Source organism: Crinia signifera, chromosome 4 (assembly GCF_055691185.1).
Source record: "Crinia signifera chromosome 4, ASM5569118v1, whole genome shotgun sequence".
Lineage (NCBI taxonomy): Eukaryota > Metazoa > Chordata > Amphibia > Anura > Myobatrachidae > Crinia > Crinia signifera.
In genome coordinates, this window is record NC_139220.1 from 241,778,320 (window position 1) to 241,805,494 (window position 27,175).

The following is a 27,175-nucleotide window of genomic DNA, read 5'->3' on the forward strand; positions in this document are numbered from 1 at the left end:
GGCCCCCTCTCTCACCCTAGTCTGCACCTCTTCTGCCTTCTCTACATACCGTATGCCGGTAAGCTAGTTAGATGTGCAGATTTCAGAAGGAAAAATTTAATTGTCTGCGTTGTTTGAGCGTCACAAACAGAACTCCCGGATGTTTTACTGTTACCGCTCATTGATGGCAGCTTCAGTGCTGAATACTACTATAAAATAGAGATGTGCAGGCTCTGATTTACTCTGATTTACTCTGATTTCAAAGCAGGATCTTATTGGCTATCAACTTTCAGCAACTGTCATGTGATTTGGGATAGCCAATAAGATCCTGCTTTGAAATCAGAGTAAATCAGAGCTTTGCACATATCTACTATACAACTATAGCATTCAAATAACATAAAATAAACTCTGATAAATGCAGGCCTAAGAATGGCAGAAGGAAGTAGAAGACAGAGAGGAAGTTTATAGAAAACGTTCTAGAATGGCATGTAGGAAATTAACATACAGTATATTGCACATTGAATGGAAGTTTTTCAACCTGCTTCAGTCCACAGTAAGTTTTGTTAACTCTTTTAATTTTGCTACTATTTTAGTGGTTCGGGAACCTTGTGACAGTTCGATGGTGGAATGATCTATGGCTGAATGAAGGTTTTGCTTCTTACGTGGAATATTTGGGAGCAGACTTTGCAGAACCCACCTGGAACATAGTATGTTGTTTCTAGTCAATCTCATATCTAGGAGTAATATACATTGGTTTGGAAGAATGAAAGATGCTTTCAATGTGCATGTAGGTGCCCTAACCACAACATCCAATAAACTTATGGGTGCCGGATGACTGCCCGACAGTCGGGATTCTGACGGTCATTACTCCAACATCGGAATCCCGACTGTTTAAATGCCCAACAGTCAAGATCCTCACTGACAGGGGCTATAACCCTTGTGGGGGTGGCGGGAGAATATAACCTGTAACGAGCGAGCGTATGCAAATTCATTCGATGGTCGCCAACCATCTAATGATTTTGTCCCCGCATGCAAGGCTGCGAATAGATGTTTATGCTAAACATGTGTGAACGGCATTAAAATCACATACAAAGCTGTGAATTTTGCAGCTTTGCGTGTCAACCAGAATGACCTCCTTAGTCTAAGTTGCTACATAATGAATATATGTTGTATCACGCACTCTATAAAGTCTTCCCCAATTCTTGCTATGAAGCTGTCCCAAATATCACCCTTTAGAGCCTCCTGGGCCTTAATCCAGCTCTGGAACAGCCCATGCCAGTTTCCACCCCTGCAGGTCCTTCCCGGTGCTGCTTGAAGCTCGGTTCTTGTTAGGTACTCTACAGACACATTCTTAAGCTATTACATTTCCAACAAGAAGATGTCAGAGCATCAGTTGGTGTTATAGACTATTTTTGGGTGATCTGATAAAGGTGTACTTCTTTATGGATCTAGGTGGTGATTCTGGTTGGATTGCAAAAGCAAACTGCTTCTTTAATGGACAAATTAACATGTTACATCTGCCCCACCTGCAGTGCACATGGTTTTGTCCATTAAAGAAGGAGTTTGCATTTGCAAATCAACCAGAATCACCCCGCCCCCCTAGTCTGTAATCAGATCCATTACTGGTTTTGACCATTTACCTCAATTTGGTTAATTTGTCTAACATAGATAGCCCAGAAATGGCCCCTATAAGGTGGTGTACTGCTTCATTGCCCTCTAGCCAAAAATAGATATTTTTTAATGGCTTGTTGTCATCCCTGGGTTTATATTGTTTGATGTATTGTAAACATTGAAATACTTATAGATCACCAAGAGAAACGAGACAATATGACAGGCTGTACTCATTCTCTAATCTGACCCTTACAGAAAGACCTGATAGTGCTGTATGATGTGCACAGAGTGATGGCGGTCGATGCTTTGCTCTCTTCCCATCCACTCACATCAAGAGAAGAGGATGTGAACTCTCCAGCACAAATAAGCGAGCTCTTTGATTCCATAACCTATAGTAAGGTGAGCTAACATCTATGAGTGCTGAATGTAATGAAAGGATTACAGATGTTTTAGCAAGTGAATTTTTGTTTTGCGTGTGACTGAATTAGGTCCGGCCACTTGAGGCTTTATTTTACACATACAGGTACTAGTCATTAGGACCTGAGTTTCAGAGATGGTTCTGGATTCTGAGCTGGATGCAGGGACAGTGTCGGACGCAGTAGAATTACGTTACGCATGCACCTAAAATGCATCCCAATTCTGTTCATACAGAGGTGTAGATTCAATTTAAATACATTGGGCCAAATGTAATAGGGTGTGAGAATCAGAAAGTGAGAGGTTTTGGGAGAGTTTTTCCATTTTTTTCAAAGCGGCAATCCATTACATGGCAAAAGCAACCTGGTTTTGTAGTGTAAATGATTGCTGCTTTAAAAATGGGAAACTCTCCCAAAATCTATCAGTTTCTGATTCACACACCCTGTTACATTTGGCCCATGGTGTCAGAAATGTAAGGGGCAATATTGGTCATTGACTCGGAGGTAACAATGCAGACACATAGAAATCTCACCGATAGACTATGTTAACTTTTTTCAGCAGGCATACAAATTTACCAATTGACCGCAATGCATCCCAACTCCTTTCATATTTAAGTATGTCAGCCCAGTTGCGATGTTATGTGTGAAGGTTTTGTGGCAAGCATATGCACTGCTCAGTGCCGTAAGCTCTCGCTTTTGCCCGGAGGAAAGATAAATATTGGTGTGTCGTCACCAACCCCCCTCCCGAAAATATTTCTATAAATCTTGTTACATTGCACCATATTTATGTACATTATCATTTATTTTAAACAAATATATTGCTTAGCGGTCATAGCCAGGATTAGAACCTGTGACCTATCTCACTGGAGGAAAACTCCTTACTGTAAAAGCGATTTGCTCTTGCACAGTGAGTGTGCACATTCGAATTATATATAATTGTTAGTTTAAAAGCATACTAGTAGGAAGAGCTATGTAGTGTAGCAATATCATATAGCTTTGCATGCTTCCTAAGCAGGAGCACATATCACAGCTCAATCAGCAACGGGGCCTACACACGGGGCAACATTCAGGCATTTTCTGAGCGATTTTACAAAATCACTCAGAAAATGCCAGAAAACGCATGTAAATTGCTGTGTGTGTGTGTATGTAGACCACACAGCAATTTAAATGCACAGCCCCGCCTTCTGAAGCTGGCGGCAATTAATAACCTGCACGCAGGTTATTAATTGATCGGGGTCAGTGTTCTCAAAGGAGAACACTGACCCTGACACCTCGCTCAGCACACAGTCCGCTGTCAGCCTCAGAAGCGATATCAATGGCTTCCAGTTAACTGATTCAAACTAGCGGGGGAGGAAAGGTGCCCTCTTGGGTGCATGAGCCCAATGGCACATGACTCCATTGCCTCCCAGAGTTACGCATCTGGCACTGTTGTACGAGGGTATGGTCAGCTGCCACAATGGTTTGCCTAATCATTTGAGCTGGATGCCTAGATAAATAAATAAAGTATATATAGTTAATATCGCTACTACTTGCACGATAATGTACCAGATTAACAACAGGAATGCGCATGAGTGGCTATGCATTTGCGGGCACCCACACCATTGGAAACGCGGCCGAATTCAGACCTGTACAAACAGGTATGAATTGGCCCCTAAGTGCAATCTCGTTGTACTTGCACAAATAGAAACATTAAATGGCTTCAGTGCTACACCTTCTGTTTAGTGCCTTTTTAAATTACCTCCAATTCAATTTTGTTTTTACAGTTATACATTGCTAATACACTTTTCTTTAAACTTACATCATTTTAGGGTGCATCAGTGATTCGGATGCTGTCTTCTTTCATTACTGAAGAGGTCTTTGTAAATGGACTAAATGTAAGTAACCCATGAATATATGTTTACAAACATTAATATCTTAGTGACAATGTAAAGGCATGCATTGGAATTTTAAACTACACAAATATAAAATACACATCATGCATTGTTTAATTGCAATTATTGTTGCAATAAAGAGAAGTTAAGCAGTTAAACAGATCTATTGTGTAATGGGCCTAATGTCTGTCTTGGCCATTCTCTTTGCCACCTGCACCCTCACGGCTCTCAGTGGCTACCTGCTAGGATACAGTCTTCTGCTTACTAACTTGGGGCCAGATGTACTACATGTAAATAGGGATGCCAATCCCAGGGCATTTTTTAAATGCCAGGATTTGGGATTGGCATCCTTAATTTAAAAAACACACCCATGCCCCCCCCCCCCCCCAACCAACTGCCACGCACAATTACCTTCATGGTCGGCCTGGCTGGCAGTGCAGTCGGGGAGTGGGCCACATGATGCAGCCAGCCACACTGAGCAGGCTAAGCAGGCAGAGCGGGGCAGGTGATGCAGCCGAGGAGCTGTCTGGAGGTGCTGCAGTGAATGGGCAGATGGGCGGAGCCAGCGGTGCGACGTCTTACAACACGTCACACTGTGCAGAGCCACATGTTGGGTCGGGAACAGCTGGGCAGCATCTGAGGGAGTGCTCAGATGCTGCCTGGCATCAAACTGTGCATGCTCAGTCGAATCCAGAAAAATCCCAGGAATGCAATCCCAGTGATTTTGGAACCAAATACTGGGATCTCAATGATCTCGATCCCAGCATTGGCCACCCTAGTACTAAGGTGAAAAGTGATAAAATGTAGAGTAATTAACCACCAGTCAATCAGTTTCTAACTGCCATTGTACAGACTTGAGGGAATGAGAAACAAAGAAGAGAGAGTCTAGGGTAAGAAGGGTAAGAGATATATATAGGGGAGAGATATATAGGGGAACATTGGTAAAGAGTGAGAGGCAGGGGATTGGGGGCGGGGGGGGGGGGGTGAATGGGATGAACCAGAAATAATGTAAGACAGGCAAAAAGATAAGAGACCGAACCAAAGATGTGTCAGCTATACATGCATTCAATCATGTTCTTAAATGGACATAGGGTCCCATTTATCATGTATCGCATTTACAATGCGATCTGGGCGGAATGTTACCGCACATGTCATCCCACAAGTGCAGGGACAGGGCTCCGAAAGGAGCCCGTCCCTGCGATCTGCTGAGCCAGAAGCCGGGTGGTCTGTGCATGCGCGATACACGTGACCACCACGGATCCCGTTGACCACACTGCGCAGTGTGATCAGTAGCCCATAGGCTACAATGAGCTATCGCCATCTCAGAATTGCAATAGCCCAGGGATACTAAGTGCTGCTTGATGTTGATAAGCTATGCGGCCGGCGGCGGTACAGAGGGATCAAAGCTGTCCCCCTTTGGTACATTAGAGTGAAACTTAATATTTGTGGCTAACCCCCAAAAACAGGTGTATTCGGGGATATAGCAGCAAATATTGTTTGATAAATGGGCCCCATAATAGGCTTGAAACATCATTGGGAACTGGGATCATGGCCTGTGTAAGATATTACACACTGATTGCAGGGTTCTGCAAATTAGTAGCCCAGCGATCAAGTCTAATTAACCCCCTAGGCCCTAGTCATTACAGGGCTGCAGAGACCAGTCACAGGCATGGTGCTTGCACTACTATAATTAAGAATAAGAAAGAACTGGATTCCTGACACATTGGGCAATAGTCAATGCTCAGGATTCACTGTTTTTTACAGCGAATCGGGCTATTTTCACTCTCTGCGGTGAATCTTTTTCACTGAAAATCTGATTCACCCTATTCAATGTTCACTGTTCGCCAAAAGTAAACAGTGAATGCAGGCCAGTTCTCCGTTTCATGCTCGCTGCAATTCGCTATTCTTTTTTAATGGGATTTTCACTTACATTCGCTGTAATTCGCCACCCATGCTTGGATGTCGAATTACTTTCAGCGTGATTTTCCCGTGTGTCACCATTTAGCAATAGCCATCTTTTTTAAGGTGAACTGGAATGTGATCTTTTAAAATAAAGGCGTTTTTTTTTAATTTGGTGTAAAAAAAATCAGTAATTTTAAGTTTTCTGTGAAGAGGCATGCTATTTTTATTCATGTGCTTGCTGCACATGAATATATATTTAATTTTTTTTACACATATGCCAGCAGGGGGCAGGGAGCCACTTATTAATATTGACTGCACACTGGTCCCGCTCATTACATATACACGAGCGGGACCAGCGCAGCGGCTCCCTTTACCGCATCCCCTGCCAGCTCTCCCGGGAGGGCAGCTTCTACTGCCTGTGTAGAAGCTCCTCGGGCAGCTTCTACTGCCTGAGGAGCCCTCCTTCTCCCACAGAGGTGTCAGGTGCAGACAGGAAGGCATCCATCTCCCTGCCTGCCACCGTCCCCCGGCTCAGTGCAGCGTTCGCCGCATGGGTTAAAAATCGCCATCAGGAGCAGCAAGCCCCTGCGGCAGTGAATAGGGTGACAAGGAGGGCTGGCAGCGAATGCTCCAGCCTTCCGGAACGTGGCAAATGTGCAGCGAATCCTAAACAGGATTCGCTGCACATGCCGAAAAAAGTAATTGAATACTGCCCATTGGGTGAAATGTAATAGGATAAGAGATTCAGAAAGTGAGAGATTTGGTAAGAAAATTTTTAAAGCGGCAATCATTTACACTTCTAAATTAAACTGGATTTGCAGTGTCAATGATTGCTGCTTTAAAAAGCTGGAGGTTTCTTACCAAATCTCTCACTTTCTGAATCTCTCATCCTATTACATTTCACCCATTATATCCTCTATAACTGGATAAGATTGTTAGATCAGAATTACTCTATTTTCACGTACAATTAAATTGTACATGTCTTAGCCACACCTACATCTATAATATAATACATATGGAGTTATGGAAAAGATGAGGGCCATTCATTTAAAGGTAAAAATGCCTGCAGATGCTCTTTAATTCATGCTGCAGATATAATCGTATATTGCAATTTGAGTCTGGGCACCAGATCAAAATGCAAATGTAATTATTGAATAGACGGCCCCTTAAACATTTGTATTTGCATATTAACAGAGAAAAAATGATGTTTTGTTCCTCTAGACATATCTGAATGCGTTTCAATATAACAACACCGTGTACGGAGACCTGTGGACTCATTTACAGATGGTAAGCTGAGATACTTTATTAATAACATTAGTTGTTATATGCAGCACACAGCGGATGCAGAGTTAGTACTATGCCAGTTTGTCCAGCAGAACTTGCATTCATTTGCACTGCCCATGTCCAGAACAGAATGCATATGCGCCCATATGCCTGTAATAAAATTGGTCTATGTAGAATAAGGATTTGTTTCCACAATTGCACATGCAAACCAGGAAATATACATAGGGTGAAATTTAATAGGATGATAGATTCAGAAAGTGAGAGATTTGGTAAGAAATTTCCAGTTTTTTTTTAAAGCGGCAATCATTTACACTGTAAAATCAAACTGGTTTTGCAGTGTAAATGATTGACGCTTTAAAAAAACTGGCGATTTTTTAAAAAATCTCTCACTTTCTGAATCTCTCATCCTATTAAATTTCTACCATACGGTACAGTATATGCCACTGGGAAGGCCGTAGTATGTACAGGGCAGAGGCAGGTGCGATAAGTGAATAGAGAACGCTCCCCTTATACCAATTGATGCTACTGTATCTTCATCAATTTTGTGAGTATGTTGAAGCAAATTTTCTTTTGTTGTTTTATTTTCAAATACTTAAGATGGGGAGCTGCTCCTGTATTAGGGTCTAATTCAGACCAGATTGCAGGGCAAATTTGTTCTCAAAATGGGCAAAACCACGTGCACTGCAGGTGGGGCAGATGTAACATGTGCAGAGAGAATTAGATTTGGGTGAGGTGTGTTCAAACTGAAATTTAAATAGCAGTGCAAAAATAAAGCAGCCAGTATTTACCCTGCACAGAGGAGGCAGGACACCCTGCAGCCTGACCCTAACCCTCCTTGCTAGTGTCTAACCCTAACCCCCATCTAAATCTACCCTACCACAGCCTATCCATCCCTTCTAAGTGTCTAACCCTCCCTCCACGCAGACTAACCCAACCCCCCCTCACACCCCAAACCCCCCCCCCCTCATACTAACCCTAAGTCCTCCCACTAGTGCCTTAACCTAACCCCCTCCCCCGGCAAAATGCTAACCACCCGCGTATTTACTGTTCAGTATCCCGGCAGTCGGGTTTCCAGCATTGGGATCCTAATTGATGTAGGTCTCCTAGTGGTCTCCCAGTGGTAGTTGGGATGCTGGCATCGGTTTACTGAAGCCAATAAACCTACCACATCCCAGTAGGTTAATTGGCTTCCAACACACATAAGCCTGTATGTAAGGTACATGTGATCGGGAATATAGATCGTAAGCTCCACTGGGGCAGGGAATGGTGTGAGTGGGCAAATATTCTCTGTAAAGTGTGCGCTATATAAATAACTGGTAATAATAATAATTTATAATAAGCTGCTACAGAAAAGTTCAGAGGATATGACCTACAGATGGGGCAGGCTTCTTCCTTGCTGGCGATCCGCCAGCAGCCTGGCCTGCCATCTGACTGAGACGCGCGTGCCTCTCACGCGCACGCGCGTCTCAATCTCTGTTGGCAGGGCGACGGGAACCCTGTCCGTCTCCGCCTCAGGGAGATGGACAGGGTTAGGGGGGGGTGGGCAGGCAGCGGGGACCCCGGGTTACCGCCGACAAGCCGGCGGTGACCCGGGGGAGCGGCTGGAAGCGCCGTCGGAAGGGGGCGCGCGCGCCTCTCGTGCGCACGCATCCCCTTCTCACTATAGATATGGCGCTGGTGGGGGATGGCGGCTGGCTTCGCCATCACCATCCCCTGCCAAGATGGGACAGTATGCATGCATCCCCTATGTAGTTGTCTCTAGTAGTATTACTGTGTGTAGAGGATACATGAAGTAGAGGTCATTACAGAACTTTAATATGATGGTTTACTGCAGTGGTTCCCAACCTGTGGTACGCGTACCCCTGGGGGTACGCGTCCACCCGCTTGGGGGTACGCGGCAGCCCGGCCTGTAATGGCGGCCTTGGCAGTAAGACAGGTTGCTGGAGGGGAGGAGAGTGCATTGCACATCTCTCCTACCCCTCAGTGTGCTTTCCTGTGACTGGCCGCCCGTCCACCAATCAATCAGAGCTTGCGGGCCGTCAGCTAATCAGGAGCCGGCCCGTGAACTTTGATTGGCGGGCAGCCCAGTCACAGTGAAGGGAAGGAGAGATATGCAGTGTGCTGTACTCTCCTTCCCTGAGAGAAGCAGCGGCGGCAGCTACACGGCAGGGGGACACTGGACTGTCCTCTCCCCGGCGGCAGCGTCAATGGTGAGTGTGCTGCTGCTGGGAAATACAATAGGGGCATTGCTGGCACTGTGGGGCATACTTGTTACTGGCACTGTGGGGCATTGCTGGCACTGTGGGGCATACTTGTTACTGGCACTGTGGGGCATTGCTGGCACTGTGGGGCATTGCTGGCACTGTGGGGCATACTTGTTGCTGGCACTGTGGGTCATTGCTGGCACTGTGGGGCATACTTGTTGCTGGCACTGTGGGGCATTGCTGGCACTGTGGGGCATACTTGTTGCTGGCACTGTGGGGCATTGCTGGCACTGTGGGGCATACTTGTTACTGGCACTGTGGGGCATTGCTGGCACTGTGGGGCATTGCTGGCACTGTGGGGCATACTTGTTGTTGACACTGTGGGGCATACTTGTTGCTGGCACTGTGGGGCATTGCTGGCACTGTGGGGCATACTTGTTGCTGGCACTGTGGGGCATACTTGTTACTGGCACTGTGGGGCATACTTGTTGCTGCCACTGTGGGGCATACTTGTTGCTGGCACTGTGGGGCATTGCTGGCACTGTGGGGCATACTTGTTGCTGGCACTATGGGGGCATACTTGTTGCTGGCACTGTAGGGGCATTGTTGGCACTGTGGGCGCATACCCAGTACCATGGGGTCATACCTGGCACCGTGGTGGTGTTCCCGTTTCTGGCACTGTGCGGGCATACCTGGCACCATTGGAGCATATGAGTATCTGGCACTTTTGGGGGCATATGTGTATCTGGCACTATTGGAAGGCTAACGTGATCCGTTGGAATGTCTGTTGCTTCAGTAATAGAGATTTGACAAGGTTCTGTTAATTTAGATGCTGTCCGCAGAATGGGCTGAGCTTATATTGTGGTCAAGTGGTTGCACTTTTTTTTTTCTCGTCATTGCCAGTATGACTTGCCCTGTTAAGCCACACCCCTTTTTAGGCCACGCCCCCCTAAAAATTTCACGAGGGGGTACTCATAAACGAAAAGCCTAATCAAGGGGTACGGGAGACAAAAAAGGTTGGGAACCACTGGTTTACTGTATTCGATTTGCCTATTATAAACATTACACTGATTTATTCTGGATTTATTTCTAGAATAATGCATATAGGGAGAAAATGTACCAATGGTGACATACTTTATAAGATTATTAATGAAGCATATAAAAAGATAAAAAAAAAACATGGATTATATCATCATAAATTCATAAACACACAATTCTTTCATCTAAAACAATAAACAATGCTCCTTTGTATAGCGAATAAATGCAACCAATAAGTTAAGTTTAAAACTGTCTATATCAAACACTACTGTATGTATAAAAATCTATAGTGATTTCACTATCCCGATTGCTATACAATGAGCATTCTTTATTGTTTTAGACGGTAGAAGTTTTTATGAATTCATGATTGTATTTTAGTTATTTATTTAATAATTTTTTTTTTTATTTTAATTAATAATGTTATGCACCTCCATTGGTGATTTTTCTCCACATCTGCATTATTTATATTTGATTCACTTGGTATTCAGAAATACTTAGGGGAGCAGCATTTACAGATATGCCCGGCTCCATTATTTGTGATTTTTTTTTTTTGTCTTTTTTCTAGAACAATGAAAATGGTTACTTTGTTCATTTTCAAATTTATGTTACGTTAATGTTAACACATCCTCTTGTTATTTGTACTAGGCTGTTCCAGTTCCAAATTCACTTCCATACAGCGTGGAAAAAATCATGAACACATGGGTCTTGCAAATGGGCTTTCCAGTGGTGACTATTGATTCAAGCGTTGGAAGAATAGAGCAAAAACACTTTCTTTTAGATCCAGAAGCAGAAATTAAAAAGTATGTTTAATTTATGTAAATAAGATAACAATATGGGACATATTTAATCATAGTATAAATTCTGTTCAGAAAATATGTTTAATAATTCATCACACTAAAGTGTTTTCACTAGATATGAAGAATATGCTACAGTATGCTCAGCACATGTTGCAATACACCAAGAAGAATTTATTATTATTATTATTATTATTATTATTATTAATAATAATAATATTATTATTAATAATAATTCTGGCCTTGCACTGACTATTTTAGTGAAAATCAGCATTGGACAGATTATATACTGTATGATTTGGTGCTATGTATTTATATTCTGTGTGGTAATGTTATTTTCTGTACAAATCAGTAACTTCTGACCACTTCATGTCTGATGATATTCTACTAAAATGATTTCAGCTATTCGTGGATTGTACCTGTCTCATACATTAAAAGTTCTGGAGCACCAGGAAACTTGTGGCTTGATCAAATGTTTGGTATGTAATATATACCATATTCATTGAACATCCAAATATAATGTTTATGTGGTTAATCCTAGCATTTTGCTTAAATGTGTTCATTGTTTGTTCTGAGACCAGGGGTGGATTGGGAATTAAAACCAGCCCAGGAAATATCTTGAAGCAGCCCTAAAAGGTGGGGGGCTGCACCTGTGCGCCGAAGGCGCGCCCAGTTTTTTTGGGGGGTGGCCTATTTCGACAAGGCCACGCCCAATTTTTTGCCGCTGTGTGGGCATGGCTAGTGGCTCTCTGAGCTGCTGGCTATGTCCCCAGCCCCTCAGGCTGCAAAATAGGCGCATGCGTACAGGGTCTATTCTGCAGCCTGTGGGGCTGGGGAGATAGAGACAGGGGGGGGGGGGGGTGACAGGGGGTCTCCCAACTGTCAACGTGATGACTCTGAATGCGGACAGTTAAACTACATTTCCATTGCCATACGGCATATGAACATATTGTGTCTCAGCGGGGGCGGACACTACTTACCACGCTTATTGTTTATGGCACTTTATCTGCCACCTGTGGCTGCCCCTCAGAGTCAGACTTTTTCTGGTGCTGCCTGCTGCTACCCGTCAGATCCGGCTCCGAGTCCCCACTCCCCAGCCCAGCGCACAAAACATTCCTGTGCGCTGCTGCTGGGGAGCATCACGTGGGCAGGCAGCGCTGCCATACTTGCTCGAGGCCGCGGGAGCAGCTGTGTGCGCTCGCGCATGCGCACCAGCCCTCCCGAGGCCATTTTAACTTTGGGAGCAGCTGAGGCTGGCCGCGGCCATCTTGAATTAGGGCATAGTGCTGCGGCCGCGGCCCAGCAAGGAGATAGCGGCCCAGATAGGTAGGGTGGGCGGCCTCTTTTGATCTAAAATGTGCCAATCCGCCCCTGTCTGAGACCCACATAGTCCTCCTCAGTTGTCTTTTTAACATGCTCTTCACTGAAATACAAGTTCTGCATCTGCCTGACTGACATTGTGCCTAATTCAGCATGGGTATGGACCATTAGGTTGACATGGGTCTAGGTTGACATGGGTGTAGGTCGACATATCATTAGGTTGACACAAACCTTAGGTTGATATGGGCAAGGTCAACATTCAAAAGGTTGATATCTGCATCTGCATGTCAACCTAATGGTGTCGACCCAATGCTTGTCGACCTAATGACCATATCCCTTCAGCATGGATCACTATTTAGAGACTATGGCGCAATTAGAGAATAAATATCCGTACACATAGCAGTAGCAGGTTAATTGACAGGAAGCCAACGTTTAGTGGAGGAAAACACAGTGTTTTCTGGGTGTGTTTAAAAAACGTAGAAGTTCCAAGGCATTTTTTGGGAGGGCCTCTGACGCTAGCGATGACCATTTCCAGCTTGGCAGATTAGTGGCAGCCCCAGATTTATGCCACATACACAAGAGGCAAGTTGATCTCTGCCCTGAGGGATCTAGTTAAGCACCAATCGCTCAGCACAAAGCGCAGCACCAGCTGGGCATCAATATCGCTATGGGGCATACACATACAGCGATTTGTGCTTCATATCTAAATGGTCTAGTCAGATCACTTAGAAATAGGGCTTAAATCGCCATGTGTATGCCCCATTACTCAGATGGAAAAAAACTGTTCGATAGTGGGGTATTTGCGAATGGATCTGTGTAGGCATCTCTATATGCGATGCATTTGTAGTTTTGCAAGGGGTGTTATTCTTTGTGTCTGGGTGGTGGCCATTTTTGATTACAGGCAACTGATTTTTCTCTAACTAGTGATCTGTGCTTTGGGGCCCCACGGATGGTGAAATGGTTAGCATTAATGCCTCACAGCACTGAGGTCATGGATTTGATACCCACCATGGCCCTAACTGTGCGGAGTTTGTATATTCTCCCCGTGTTTGTGTGGGTTTACTCCGGGTACTTTTATTTGGAGAGAGAAAGATTTGTCATATGGTGGTGCACCATTTATAAGAACTGGAGTCATAAAATATACCTTTTATTGGTTATCTCTTTAAAAAGGAACGCAAAATATGACATACAACATATATCATATACACAAGTTCTCACTTGTGTATATGTTATATGTTGTATGTCATATTTCGCGTTCCTTTTTAAAGAGATAACCAATAAAAGGTATATTTTATGACTCCAGTTCTTATAAATGGTGCACCACAATATGACAAATCTTTCTCTCTCCAAATAAAAGTCTGCTATCAAAATTGTCTGTGGTAGCACACCCCTAAGTACACTATAAGTTACTAATCCTTACTAGAGGGGGCCTAGCCTTAATATACTGAATATCTGTTCCTTCTCTTGTGCAACTGATCAACCAAACCCTCTGTCCATTTACTCCGGGTACTCCAGTTTCCTCCCACAATCCAAAAATATATCGGTAGATCAATTGGCTTCCAACAAAATTAACCCTAGAATGTCTGTGTGTGTGTGTGTGTTTGTGTACATGTGGTAGGTAATATAAATTGTAAGCTCCACTGGGGCAGGGACTGATGTGAATGTTCAAATATACTCTGTAAAGCGCTGCAGAATATGTATGCGCCATATAAGAAACTGTTAATAAATAAATAAATCTGTGCTGAATAAGGCCCATTGCAACAAATTGAGGTCATTTGATAATTAATCAAATACTGCTGTGTTAACCACACATTACAAATTCTCAATAATTATTTTAACATTCCTAATAATTTTATTTTCTGTTCCATTGCAGACATGCATGATGTATTAAAAACTGAAGCAAATGGCTGGATCCTGGCAAACATCAATGTGACAGGATACTACAGAGTTAACTATGATGAAGGAAACTGGAACAGGTTGATAGAACAGCTGAACACTGACGTTTCAGTGAGTACAGTAAACATTAAACATAATATAAGCAGCCCCTTTAAACCCCAAATGTAAAAAATGAACTTTAACACAGCGCTATATAAAAAAAAAAAAAAACAGTAAAGTTACGACCATAACCGCTATTTTTATCCCCTGGGTAGACAATCAGGAGGCGGACTACCTCAGTCAGTAGGATCTATGTCCAGGATGATGGTCTCCCCACAGGTCTTCAGACAGGTTGTGTCACCTGGATGATTGCATCCAGTCTGAACCAAAAAGTGTAAAGTTACTGCACTAGGACAAAGGGCATTTTTGATAGATGTTATAGTGGTGCCTTAGAATTACACTCCCATTAATCTTTTCTTCTACTAGCAATGCTAAAAATATCACAAATATAAAAAGAGGGGATTTAAGTAATCTTGGTGGCCCCGTATTGGCCTCAGTGGTCATAGAATGTAAACTTTCTCTGCTTGGTAAAGTTACAGTGCCTACCATGGGGTCTTTCACTGGGGCCGGATGTAAAGCGGTGGCCGCGTAGGGTGCCAGCCCAACTTGGAGATTTTTTAAAGGTGCATTCGTTTACAAGGTAAAACCATGCCTTGTAAATGACTATCCCTTTAAAAAACATCTGAGATCAGCACAAGTTCATAATGGTTTACTGAAATTTTATAAAAAATAAATAAATCTAAAATATCTAACTATTAAACTAGTTTTTATATTTAATATTCTGCAGGCAATTCCTCTTATCAACCGTGCACAGATCATCGATGATGCTTTTAATTTAGCCAGGTGAGTGTAAAGGTCTGATTCTTCATCGCATGCAGTGTCGCTGGATAAGTGTCGATGCTTCACACAGTGGCCCTTATTATGGTTGACTCACAAGGTGTCTCTGATCTGCGGACGCCCTGTGCGAGGAAACGGCAAGCAGCTGACATCTGCTGACGTCAGCTGTCCGCCCCTTGCACCCGCGTCACTGAGCAATTTGCATGGGAAAGCCTAGCGTTCTCATGGGAACTCCTATGAAACGCTGGGCGTTCCCATATGCAAAATGCTGGCTATGGGCGCTCGCACGCAGTGGCTGCAAATGCGCATAAAAACCTATGCGCATGCGCAGTCGCAAACAATCGGTCCCCCGTGTAAACGCGCGGGGGACCAATTGAACCAGAATAGCCCCCTCTGTCAATGCATCCCAATTGTTCGCGCTCATAGACTTTAGTGGTGGATAAGTAGATGTGGGTGTGTGGTCCGACTCCAAACCCCAGAACTGACAGTGGCAGATTTTTATACTTTTGGAACTTCTGTCCTGGTTCTTCATTTTAATAAATGCAAATGGTCATTTTTAGTTCAAATTGGTGAAAAAGAATTCATACTGCACCACAACCACGGCCGGCGTCACCAATAGGCAGCTTTAGGCATTTCAATAGACTGTGTGTATTGTACAGGATAGACAATGTGCGCAAATAGCAACCAGAATAGTCCGTAACCTCAGAAAGAAGGCTCTCCTTACAAACCTCCACCAAAATCACCAAAAAGACACAAATTGAGTCACAGACTTATCCGGCGCTCAGTAGCGTTATTCTTCTGCTGAAATTCTTTCAGCACATACTCCACATGTAGGGAATACAAACAGAATCTCTCATGGTGTAGTACCACATGTAACAAATTTATTACACAAGAGACATCATATTAAAAAACAGTTAAAACAAATGAACATAAAATGTATCCTCCGTTGTCAGCATATAAAGGGGGTAATTACCAGATCCAAGACGTACAGTTCAAATGAGCATGTTGTTTAAATTCTCTGGAGTCAGGATACCGGTTTTCCTTTTCTCCTCTGTAACGCTTTTCTGTTCCCCAAGTATCTGGATGCCTCCTTCTGTTCAGCTGCACAAAAACGGGTATTCAGTGCGGGCTACACCACCGACGCGTTTCCTCCCCGCCTGGGGACTTTATCAAGGTGTATGTGCTGAAAGAATTTCAGCAGAAGAATATCGCTACTGAGCGCCGGATAAGTCTGTGACTCAATTTGTGTCTTTTTGGAGCTTTAGGCATTTGCCTGGGGCGCCGGCCACTGGAGGGCGCCGCAACCAACCCGCCGCTCCCCACCTCCCACCACGTGACCCTGACCACAATTGCATTTTATATATAGTTAGTGGTTAAAAAAGTGTCCCTTTACATAATGCTTTTTTCTGAATGTAACATACTGTACTTAAATAAATGGGAGGTAACGGAATTTTGTATTTCAGAGCCAAATTGATAAGTACTACTAGAGCGCTTGATACCACCACATTCTTAGCCAAAGAAGTGGAATACATGCCTTGGCAGGCAGCTGTGAGCAACCTCAATTACTTTACACAGATGTTTGATCGCACAGAGGTGTATGGATCAATGAAGGTAACAAGTCAGAACTTAATATACCTTTTATTTTTTGCAAATAACACTTTATGTTTCGATGTTCAGCTTTTTTTTCATCTTAGTACCACTTACAGCAGAGTTGTCACATGTGACTACAACGAGAGTTAAAATATATGGATTGTTATGTACACCGGCAGTACTGTACTTTCTCCCCGAGCATTGCTCAGAGTAGCTGAACCTGCTAGCAAAAGAGAGGGGCAACAAGTGTTTTTTGGGTGAACTTGCACAGTGCATAATCTGAGAATGGATAAAGTGGCTAAAAGTAAAAGTACGACTCATGCCAGGGCTGAAACTAGAATTTCTGGTGCCCTGGGCAAGTCAGTAATTTTGTACACCCCCCCCCCCCCCCTTCCCAAAGGGAAAAAAAAACACAATACATACAAATCTACATATATGCACACAGCTCCCTACACAACCACACCCAACTACATATACCAACATACAGTAGCTACATCTACTGTATATAGCCACATCTACACACACAACCCAACCACATACCTGCTGTACATTTATTGTATTAACACAGCCACATATATATACAGTTCACTTAGCAAAACACACACTCAGCCAATGGTCCCGGCACTCTCCCAGTCAGTCCCTTCTTACCAGATGCTCCCCGCACTGCAGCACTCCTGTACAGTGGGTGGTAGCTGGTGGGTAAGGATTTGGAAGGCATTTGTTTGTCCAGCGTGCAGGAGCAGGGTAGCTGGGGAGGGACGTGACAGAGGGGGCAGGTTCACTGCTGGTAAACCCCGCCTCCCCTTTCCAGGTTGACAGCATTTGGGAGCAGGGAGGTGGTGGGTATCAGTGGGCGGGCAAACCACTGGCAAACCCCGCCTCTCCATTCTCAGTGCTCAGAAATGGAAGGTTAACAGAGGCAATGGAGAAAGAGCCCAGTGGCTACCAACTGTATTTCCTTGGGTACTTTTGCCACTGCGGCAACAGCTCCTCTACACTAGGGTGTGCCTATGCACACCAAACACACACTGTGCACACGCTTATGCCACCCTACCTCTATCCAGTGCACAGGGCATGGCGCCATTACTCTGGGAAGGGCCACATCTTTTTAAAAAATATGAATGGCTGACAGACGGCCTCATGTGCGCGTTGGCCTACCGGGAATCTTCCCTGTGAGGTCTAGAGCCAATTTACCCTGACCATAAAGAGAACAATATGGATGCCACTCAGGTCTAAAGGGGCATACGCACTGTGAGATATTGCTATGGCCAATTTTGACTAGGCAATTTCCCCTTGAAGTGCATAAAGACAATTTTGGCTAAGTTCACTTGCGAATTTTACTATGTGCAATTTGGCCTATGGCCAAATACACTGAAGGCAACATAGTCAAAATTGCCTTGGCTGCACAGTGTAGTTTTACTTGTGATGCCGGCCTTGCAGGGCAGCGCATTGTTATCGCAAGCAGTACAAACACTTACTTTTCTTATGCTTTTGACTATATAGTGTAAATCGTAAGCCAAAATCAAACCATGTGTATGCACCTTTAAGAGGGACAATACAAGTATATTAAAAACTACAAAAATCTCAATATATTTCCAGTACAGTAGTTATCTGATGTTTCAATTAGTACACGGTCTCCAAGTGATGCAGAGAATAGATCCCACTGCGTACATCTTGTGGTGCCTAACAAATAATGTCAAAGAAAATAATAATCCTTACTACCTTACTAAATGTGCACTGTTTCTCCTTTAGGTTTATATGAAGCAACAGGTTGAGCCATTATTCAACTATTTTAAAGGCTTGACTGGTAACTGGACTACAAGACCATCAACGTTAACGGAACAGTAAGTACAGTGAAGATGTCATCAATATCAGCATAGTTACAGTCAGGGGCGGATCCAGAAAAAAATTCGGGGGGGGGGGGGGGGCACTACAATAGGGGAAGGGGGGATATCATGTATTCCTGGAATAGAGGGTGTACGACTCATTACCAGCCTCTATAAGTGTACACATGCCGAAGTCCCCGACAGTCCCATTTCCATCACTTCTTATAAATATCTGCACCTTTCTGCTGTTGACTGGATCCAGCACAGTGTCGTAGGCTAGTGGATAAGTGTGCCACTCTCCATGCTCGGAGACCTTGTAGTTTTGCGGCCAATGTCTAGATGTTCCTAGCTGAATAATTGCTTAAGAATATTTCCTTTTGTTATATTGTCTACAGATACAATGAAATAAACTCCGTCAGCCTTGCCTGCAGCTATGACATTGCTGAATGCGGAGAGCTGGCAACAACCCTCTTCAAGGAATGGATGGATACAAATAACAATGGGTAGGTGGTGTGGGGAACAGAGATACAAATCTGCATATCATACACACCAAGATGTCACAAGAACATGATGAAATAGACAGTGACACCATCAGCAAACAAAATCTCCCCTATAGTCACCAATACGAGTTATTTCATTAATACGCAATATTACTAGAATGCTTTTCAGTGGAATTTTGGGACTGATAATAACTGGACACTGAGCACTTTTAGGATTAGGAGTCTTTTGCTGGTGCAATTGGTGCATTGTTATATTAGCACTACAGATTGTGAAATCACATTTGCAGGTCAAATAAGTAAGACAGAGGAAAGGAGCATATTCTAATTATTGCTTAATAGTTAATATAGTTAATATTGATTGTTTACACTGATGGTGGGCTTGCATTCTTGGGGTTCTTGATGTGTCTCCATTAGCACTGTAACAGGTTGAGAGTGCATCCTGTGCCAGCACCCCTACCCCCCCCCCCCCCCCCCCCCCCCCAATGTAATGCCCCAAGCAGCTCCACAATGCGGCCAAACCTCAGAAAATGCCATTTTCGGAGGTTTGGCTGCAGCCCCCCTATGCACCAACCTGTAATGCGGTACATTCTGGGACTTGGATGTACAGATGGTGTAATGGTTAGCGTTGCCCATAGATGCCTATGGGCTTCTATTGCACTTCCCCTGCTATGAGAGATCCAACCGGATCCTGCCCAGCATCCCCGGCGGTGCGCACATCACTCGCACAAGCACAGATGGGACTCTGGGTGTAGAACTTGGAAGTCTTATCATCACAAAAGATGGCTCTTACCGCAAGAGACGTCCTTTGCAGAATTCTTCATACATATGCTGGTATGCATGCAGAGGCTGGAGGCAAGAGTCACAGTTTTTTGCGATGCTTGCTGAATCTCGCCCACAGTGCTACCCTCAGGTCTATGCACCTAGGGAGATGCCATTATTCCCACACCCCTAGATAAGACCATGCTCACCATAACAGTCTCACCTTAAATCAGTGGTTCACAAACTCAGTACTCAGGACCCCAGGCAGTCCATGTTTTCCATGTCATCTGTGCACATGGTAGGTGGTCTGAAAAATGTGAACCTTAAGGGGTCCTGTGGGCCGGGGTTGAGAAACACTCCAGCAGCATGGTCTATTCGTGGTTGGGTTAACCATCCCCAAGTATAAACTCTGCACTCCCAAGAGAACACCCATACCAACCAATTAATCAGTTATTACTTTAGCAGTACAGATGGTGTTGTGAAGGGGAAGTACAGATGGTGTAATGGTTAGCAATACTGCCTCACAGCACTGAGGTCATGGTTTGATTCTTATCCATGACCTTAACTGTGGGCGCTATTCAGATCTGAGCTCAGTACAAATTTGTTTGGAAAATGGGCAAAACCATGTGCACTGCAGGTGAGGCAGATGTAACATGTATAGAGAGAGTTAGATTTGTGTGAGTTATTTTGTTTCTGTGCAGGGTAAATACTGGCTGGATTATTTTTACACTGCAATTTAGATTTCAGTTTCAGCACACCCCACCCAAATGTAACTCTCTTTGCACAGGTTACATCTGCTCCACCTGCGGTGCACATGGTTTTGCCCATTTTCCAAACAAATTTGTACTGAACTCAGATCTGAATAAGGCCCTGTGTGTGTAGTTTGGATTTTCTCCCAGTGTTTGCGTGTTTTTTTCCAGGTGTTCTGGGTTTCTCCAACAATTCTTATTTTTAGTATTAGGTTAATTTATTCCTGACAAAAAAATTAGCCCTAATGTTTCAGTGTTTGCATTCTATGCCTCTATGTTGACTAATAAAAGCAAATAACGTTGATACTAATTTAACAGGGCCGTGAATCAGTATTTTAAGCAGTATTTTTAGCATTTTAGCTAACCTACTAGGCAGATTTCACTATCTAGTCAGGATCGCCTGGCCGAATCTCACCTGTGTACACCCAGAGTCATGGCAATACAATCCTGCTGCTAAGACTGTAACAATAGTCATTCATGTTCATTCGTTTGTGTCTCTGTGAACAGGATTCATGCAAATCTGAGGAGCACCATTTACTGCAATGCGATAGCAAGAGGTGGGATAAAAGAATGGGACTTTGCATGGGCCGAGTTCAAGAAGACTGAAAATGCTCAAGAAGCAGACAAGCTGAGAGCAGCTCTGGCCTGCAGTAAGGAACCATGGATTCTGAATAGGTAGGAACTGGAAGAATTTTAGCCTGTTTACCATTATAATGTACTCTTCTTATCATTGAAGGTTTACAGATGGAGGCGGCATCTTCTAGCGAGGGTCTGGAGGTCGGATCACCAAACCGCCAAAAGGGGACGCGTGCATCCCCTTCTAACGGAGCTCCCCGCCGCTTGACCCCACCTCCTTGCTCCTCCCCTAACCCTGCCCATCTCCCTGAAGAGATGGGGGCAGGGTTTGCGTCCCCCGCCGCCTGGGAACTGGGACGAGATGGAGCGCTGTCTCGCCAGCAGGGGCAATCTGGCGAGCCCCGGCTCTGGCTGACAGGCGCTCCATCTGTTGTATAAATATAAACATGCAATAAATAGAGTTGCCAGCCATCAGTAACTGTATTATCTATTATGAAAAAACTTTAAAAAATACCAATATCTTCCAGAATATTGTGTCTTTTATAACAAATACACAATGTATACTACAGAAACTGTTTGCCTAGTTGAGATGACAAGTTTCAGAATTATATTTTACTTTCTTTACAGACTCCTGGAATATGCATTGGATCCACTTAGAATTCGTAGGCAAGATTCTGTTTCCACAATTACCAATGTTGCTAACAATGTGGTAGGCCAAAGTCTTGCCTGGGATTTTGTAAGAGCCAAATGGGCATCACTCTTCAGTCAGTAAGTGCCTGCTTATTTTATGGGCAGTCTTAATTTAATATTTTGTCCTAATGAATTAGTCATTTTGTATTATTGTCTATTTTATAAAGCAGTTTTTCATAAGATGATGCAGAAAATACACTTTGTGCATCATCTTATGTATCCCCACTATGTACTAACGTCCTACTGCAAGAGATTTCATAGAAATCTGCAAAAGGCTAATTATCATTGCAGATCTTTTGGTTTACGCTATCCTCAGATGGCATATACTGCTTTTTGGTGGCACATTTGCAGGAGAGGGATCTTACAATCTCCCTCCCTCAACCTCCAGGAGGCACCAAAATCTAACTGTGCATATGCACACAGTGTCAGATTCCCAAGAGGAGTCTTTCACAAATGACTCTATTTTGCCAGACCAAGTAGTTTCTCTTCTTTTTTGTGGATGTTGATGAGTGATGACAAAGAAGATCAGTGGGAGGTTAAAGCAGCCACCACATGCAAATAGTGTTTGTGAGATTGGTCGAGACAGCAGACAGGCTGAAGACGGCTCGTCCTCAGCACCTGGACTCCAGGACACCACAGACCTGCATCACTGCATTGTGGGAAATGTTCAGGATGCCGTCTCAGGGGCAGATTGGCCATTGGCCTCACAGGAAAGATTCCCGGTAGGCTGAAGCACCGGTGAGGTCACTTGTCAGCCAGTTACTTATTTTTATGATCAGAGTAGTGGCCCCGTCCCCCTATCTCCCACATACACAATCTTTGTCAGTTTATACAGATCAAAGTACCCAATGCTGCAAATACTCATCTAAGGTGGGCGCCCATCTATATCCATTTTAACATCAGATAAAAGGGACAGGTGTGGGCGCCATCTGGGTGTGTAACAATTTCTGGGTTGTTTCTGGGCTCCACTGGAAGAGGGGAGGGAAAATATCTGATATTCTGGGATTATGATAATGAGTTGTGTCTGCTGATGGAGGTTTGGGGTCTGTGTTCAGTCTCAGTGGGGATGTGGGGTAATATGTGACATGTGGAGGTTTGTGGTTTGTCACAGCAGCTTTAAAGGGCTGGGGGGCCACCAGACTGCCATGTGCATTGAAACCGCTTCCACCCAGGTGTAGTGATCCTGCCTATTTCAGTGTTGGCTCCACCTACAGTACATTTGATTTGGTGACGCTCACGTGAGGCCACTTATAGAATTTTTTTCCCAGGGCCACTTTTAGTTCTCAATCCACTCCTGTGCTGGCTCCTCAGGATGTAGCTGAGTGCTGCTGATGGCATTATCACAAATTGCAAAATCTGTCTTGATAGATACTGGAAAGTTGCCTAAACATTTATTTGTATTACAAATCAGTGATAAATGGCTTAGCACTCGTCATTACTTTGTGCCCATTTTCTCTAATGTGAAAGACTAAGGGGGTATTCAATAACCGCCGCTATTTACGATGGGGGAAATAGCAGTGGGCCCCTATTCAATGCAATCTTTCCCAACAGCATTGAAGAGGAATCTTGCCAGAACGGAACCGACTTTAAAAGCTATCGGATCTATATTGCAGAGAACGCCCATGGATTGTCGAGATCACGGCCGTATCTCGACAATCCACGGCCGTTTTACCCGACCACACCCCTTTTTGCTGATCGTCAGGCAGGACATTGCCTCCTGCCTGCTGATAAACAGGCGAGTGGCCTGGGAACGGGCCAGGGTCACGACTGTCTGGACATCCCGACAGTCGTGACATCCCGACAGTCTTGACCCAGGATTGAATACCCCCCAAACACTGTTGGGAAAAATTGTGGCAGGTAAATCCAGCAAGACTAGCAAATAAGATGACAATGATAAAAGTAATAAGTCACATAATTTTCTATCAGATAAAGCCTAAATATAGTTGTCTGAATACTGATTATTTGTATTTCCTTTCCTAGATTTGGAGGATCCTCTTTTTCCTTTGGTAATCTAATTACAGGAGTGACTAGAAGATTTTCCACTGCATTTGAACTGCAGCAAGTAAGTGACTTATTGCTGAGGTAATGACCAATACTGGTCAGGAGGAAAGTAGATCCACCACATACCCATTATTGAGGCCAACATTTTCTAAGCTATCAGATCACTAGTGCTTTTTTGTTTTTTTATATATTTTTATAGTTTTAAAAAGTGCAGTAGCAACAGCACAAAAATAAAATAAATAGTACATTGTAAGGAAGGAAAGATCCACAAGGGTAAAAACAGTAAATACAACAATCGCATAAATCAAAGCTTAAATTGAGGAGTAAATTTGACATATATAGTGCATATAATAGCTGCAGGGGGAGTAGCCTGAAAATATAACATTATGAGCAAAGTAAGAAAGAGGAATTGAGTAAAGGGTGAAAACAATGGCTGACAAGGACATTGAGGATTTGAGTTGCCAACTTATCTGTCTAAAGCAACAAAGGGGAGATTTAAGAGAGGGGACCATGGGTTAAAAATGTAATAAAGCATTCAGGAGGCTGGCAATCAAACACCAGGATAGAACTATTTTTGGACAAGTCCACCATATGTGGACCTAGATTTTATAGGTATTTTCCTTTAATAATGTAGATATGGAAGGTCTAGCAATCTGGTACCACTCTTTTTCTCAACAGCTTGAACAGTTTAAAAAAGATCATGGAGAAAATGGTTTTGGAACAGCCGCACGAGCCTTGGAGCAAAGCATAGAGAGGACTAAAGCAAACAGTAACTGGGTAAATGAGAACAAGGAATCGGTACAGAAGTGGTTTGAAGGTGCAGTAAGCCCTTAAGAGACATGTGAAAAACACCTCCTGACACTTGTGAAGAACTCGTTTACAAGCAACATGTGCCTCCTAATAACTGGTTCTCCTTACCATTTTGTTGAAGGAACATGAAATATGATCTAACAGGATTCCTTCAATCAGATTACTCTTCCGTTGGTTTTTATGATCTTCCTTTCTATTGTGACTGAGAAATCAAATGTTGCCACTTTGACATGTCTATCGCATGCAGATGTAAAGACTTATGTATACAAAATGAGTAACTACCTTTTTATACTCAGGGTTTAAATAGTATCATTGCTTCGAATGGAATAAATACATTGTTCCATCCTATATAAACTTGACTATGAAAACGTGTGATTTAAGAGGGTCTTAATGACATCCAATGTCTCCTATAATCAAGGAGGAAGGCTTTCGTCAAGGAGTCCCAGAAAAGTGCTCTAAAACTCCATTTTTTAATGTGTAATTTTTGTCCGCTAATTATGGCTACTGCACATAACCACAGTAAAAAATTTCTGTTTGTGACAATTCATTTCTCTGTGGTGTGACACCGGGCATCAATGCAATATCAAGATGAGCACATTACCACTTATTACAGCTAGAATCTTTACTTATTTTCCTGCGAACCTCTGTAGGAAATTGAGCCAAGATACAATGTCAGGGTGACCCTTTACTTCCCCATCCCAAAGGCAGTATAAAGCTTATCACCGAGAATTGAATTGTCCCCTTCACGTCTTCTGCCTTCTTGCTTGTGAAATTTCTTCAAATATTTGAAGATGGTAAGTGTAGGTGAAAGCCTAAAGAGATGTATAGTTTCCTATAATAAAGAAAATGTATTCTACATTTATTTATACTTTTGCAATGTTCATGTAAATAATAAGAGACAGACTTTTCATAAAATACTAAAGACATAGCTCTGACAATTGTTATGTTCTTTGTTTTGCATTCTGGACTGTACAAATAAAAATGATTTAAAAAAAAACAACACCTTTTTGTTTTCTTTTTTATGTTATCAGGGAAACAAATGCATTTAGTGAATAGTTGAAAATCCTAGGCAGTTATTTGGTCAGCATTGTCCATGAAATAACCAGGATAGCCCACTATCAAAGTTAGCAAAATATGACATAGCTTTAAATATTATAGAATTTGTTTTATTAACCCCTTCCTGACACAGCATGTTTTTGCCTTCCTGACAGAGCCCTTTTTTTCAAATCTGACATGTATCACTTAAGTGGGGATAACTTTTTTTTTGCTTTTACTAATCCCAGTGATTTTGAGATTGTTTTTTCGTGACACATTGTACTTCAAGATAGTGGTAAATTTTCGTCGATACAGTCTGTGTTTTTTTGTGAAAAATACCAAAATGTCGGAAAAAAATGGAAAATTTAGCAATTTGCAAAATGTTAAATTTTCTGCTTGTGAGACAAATAATCATACCACTCAAAATAGTTAATAACTAACATAGACCATATGTCTACTTTATGTTTCCATCATTATTTCAACTTCCTTTTAATTTTTTTGGACACTAGGAGGCTTACAATATGAATAGCAAATTTTCAAATTTTCAAGAAAATGTCAAACACTGATTTTTTTAGGGACCAGTTCAGTTCTGATGTGACTTTGAGGGACTTGTATGTGAGACACCCCCATAAATGATGCCATTTCAAAAACTGCACCCCTCACAGTATTCAAAACAGCATTTTGGAAGTTTGTTAACCCTTTAGGTGTTTCACAGGAATTAAAACAAAGTGTAGGTGAAATTTCAAAATTTCATTTTTTTTGCAGATTTGCAATTTTAATACATTTTTCTAAGGAACACAGTACATTTTACTAGAGAAATGTGACTAAAAATTGATTCCCCCAATTCTTTTGTTTTCATAAATATCCTATATGTGGCCCTAGTGTGCACGTTGACCAAACCACAGGCTTCATAATAGAAGGAGCACCTACTTGATTTTGGAGCCTCCTTTTTATGAGATTATTTTTTAGGCACCATGTAGGTTTCTAGGCACCATAAGATGCTAAAAGTTAGGAACCTCCCCCACAAGTGACCCCATTTTGCAAACTACACCCTTCAGGGAATTCATCTAGGGGTATAGTGTACATTTCAAACCCCCAGGGGTTTTACCAATTTTGATACAACTGGGCTGTGAAAATGAAAAAATTTAATTTTTCATTTTCACAGCTCAGTTGTATCAAAATTGGTGAAACCCCTGGGGGTTTGAAATGTACACTATACCCCTAGATGAATTCCCTAAAGGGTGTAGTTTGCAAAATAGGGTCACTTGTGGGGGGGTTCCACTGTATGGGTGCTTCAGGGGTCATTCAACCAGAATCTGTGCTGCAAAATCCAAAAATCACTCCTTCCCTTCTGAGTCCTGCCATGCACCCAAATGGTATTTTTTGGTCACATGTGAGGCATTAACGTACTCGGGAGAAATTGGGGCACAGATTTTGGGGTGCTTTGTCTC

General features: G+C 43.0%; 1 protein-coding gene across 1 annotated transcript in view; it reads left to right on the forward strand.

Moving 5' to 3' along the window:
* Nucleotides 1-25,689, forward strand: part of ANPEP (alanyl aminopeptidase, membrane) — a 64,918-nt gene extending 39,229 nt beyond the window's left edge. Inside the window, exons 7-21 of the mRNA XM_083184151.1 lie at nucleotides 573-686; nucleotides 1,846-1,989; nucleotides 3,812-3,877; nucleotides 6,998-7,063; nucleotides 10,948-11,102; nucleotides 11,499-11,575; nucleotides 14,290-14,423; nucleotides 15,139-15,194; nucleotides 16,652-16,799; nucleotides 18,531-18,622; nucleotides 19,000-19,107; nucleotides 21,120-21,287; nucleotides 21,816-21,956; nucleotides 23,859-23,940; nucleotides 24,558-25,689. Of these exons, the coding sequence (XP_083040277.1) occupies nucleotides 573-686; nucleotides 1,846-1,989; nucleotides 3,812-3,877; nucleotides 6,998-7,063; nucleotides 10,948-11,102; nucleotides 11,499-11,575; nucleotides 14,290-14,423; nucleotides 15,139-15,194; nucleotides 16,652-16,799; nucleotides 18,531-18,622; nucleotides 19,000-19,107; nucleotides 21,120-21,287; nucleotides 21,816-21,956; nucleotides 23,859-23,940; nucleotides 24,558-24,713 (1,707 nt within the window). The 3' untranslated portion in view covers nucleotides 24,714-25,689. The remainder of the gene's footprint in view (nucleotides 1-572; nucleotides 687-1,845; nucleotides 1,990-3,811; nucleotides 3,878-6,997; nucleotides 7,064-10,947; nucleotides 11,103-11,498; nucleotides 11,576-14,289; nucleotides 14,424-15,138; nucleotides 15,195-16,651; nucleotides 16,800-18,530; nucleotides 18,623-18,999; nucleotides 19,108-21,119; nucleotides 21,288-21,815; nucleotides 21,957-23,858; nucleotides 23,941-24,557) is intronic.
* Nucleotides 25,690-27,175: the final 1,486 nt, after the last annotated feature.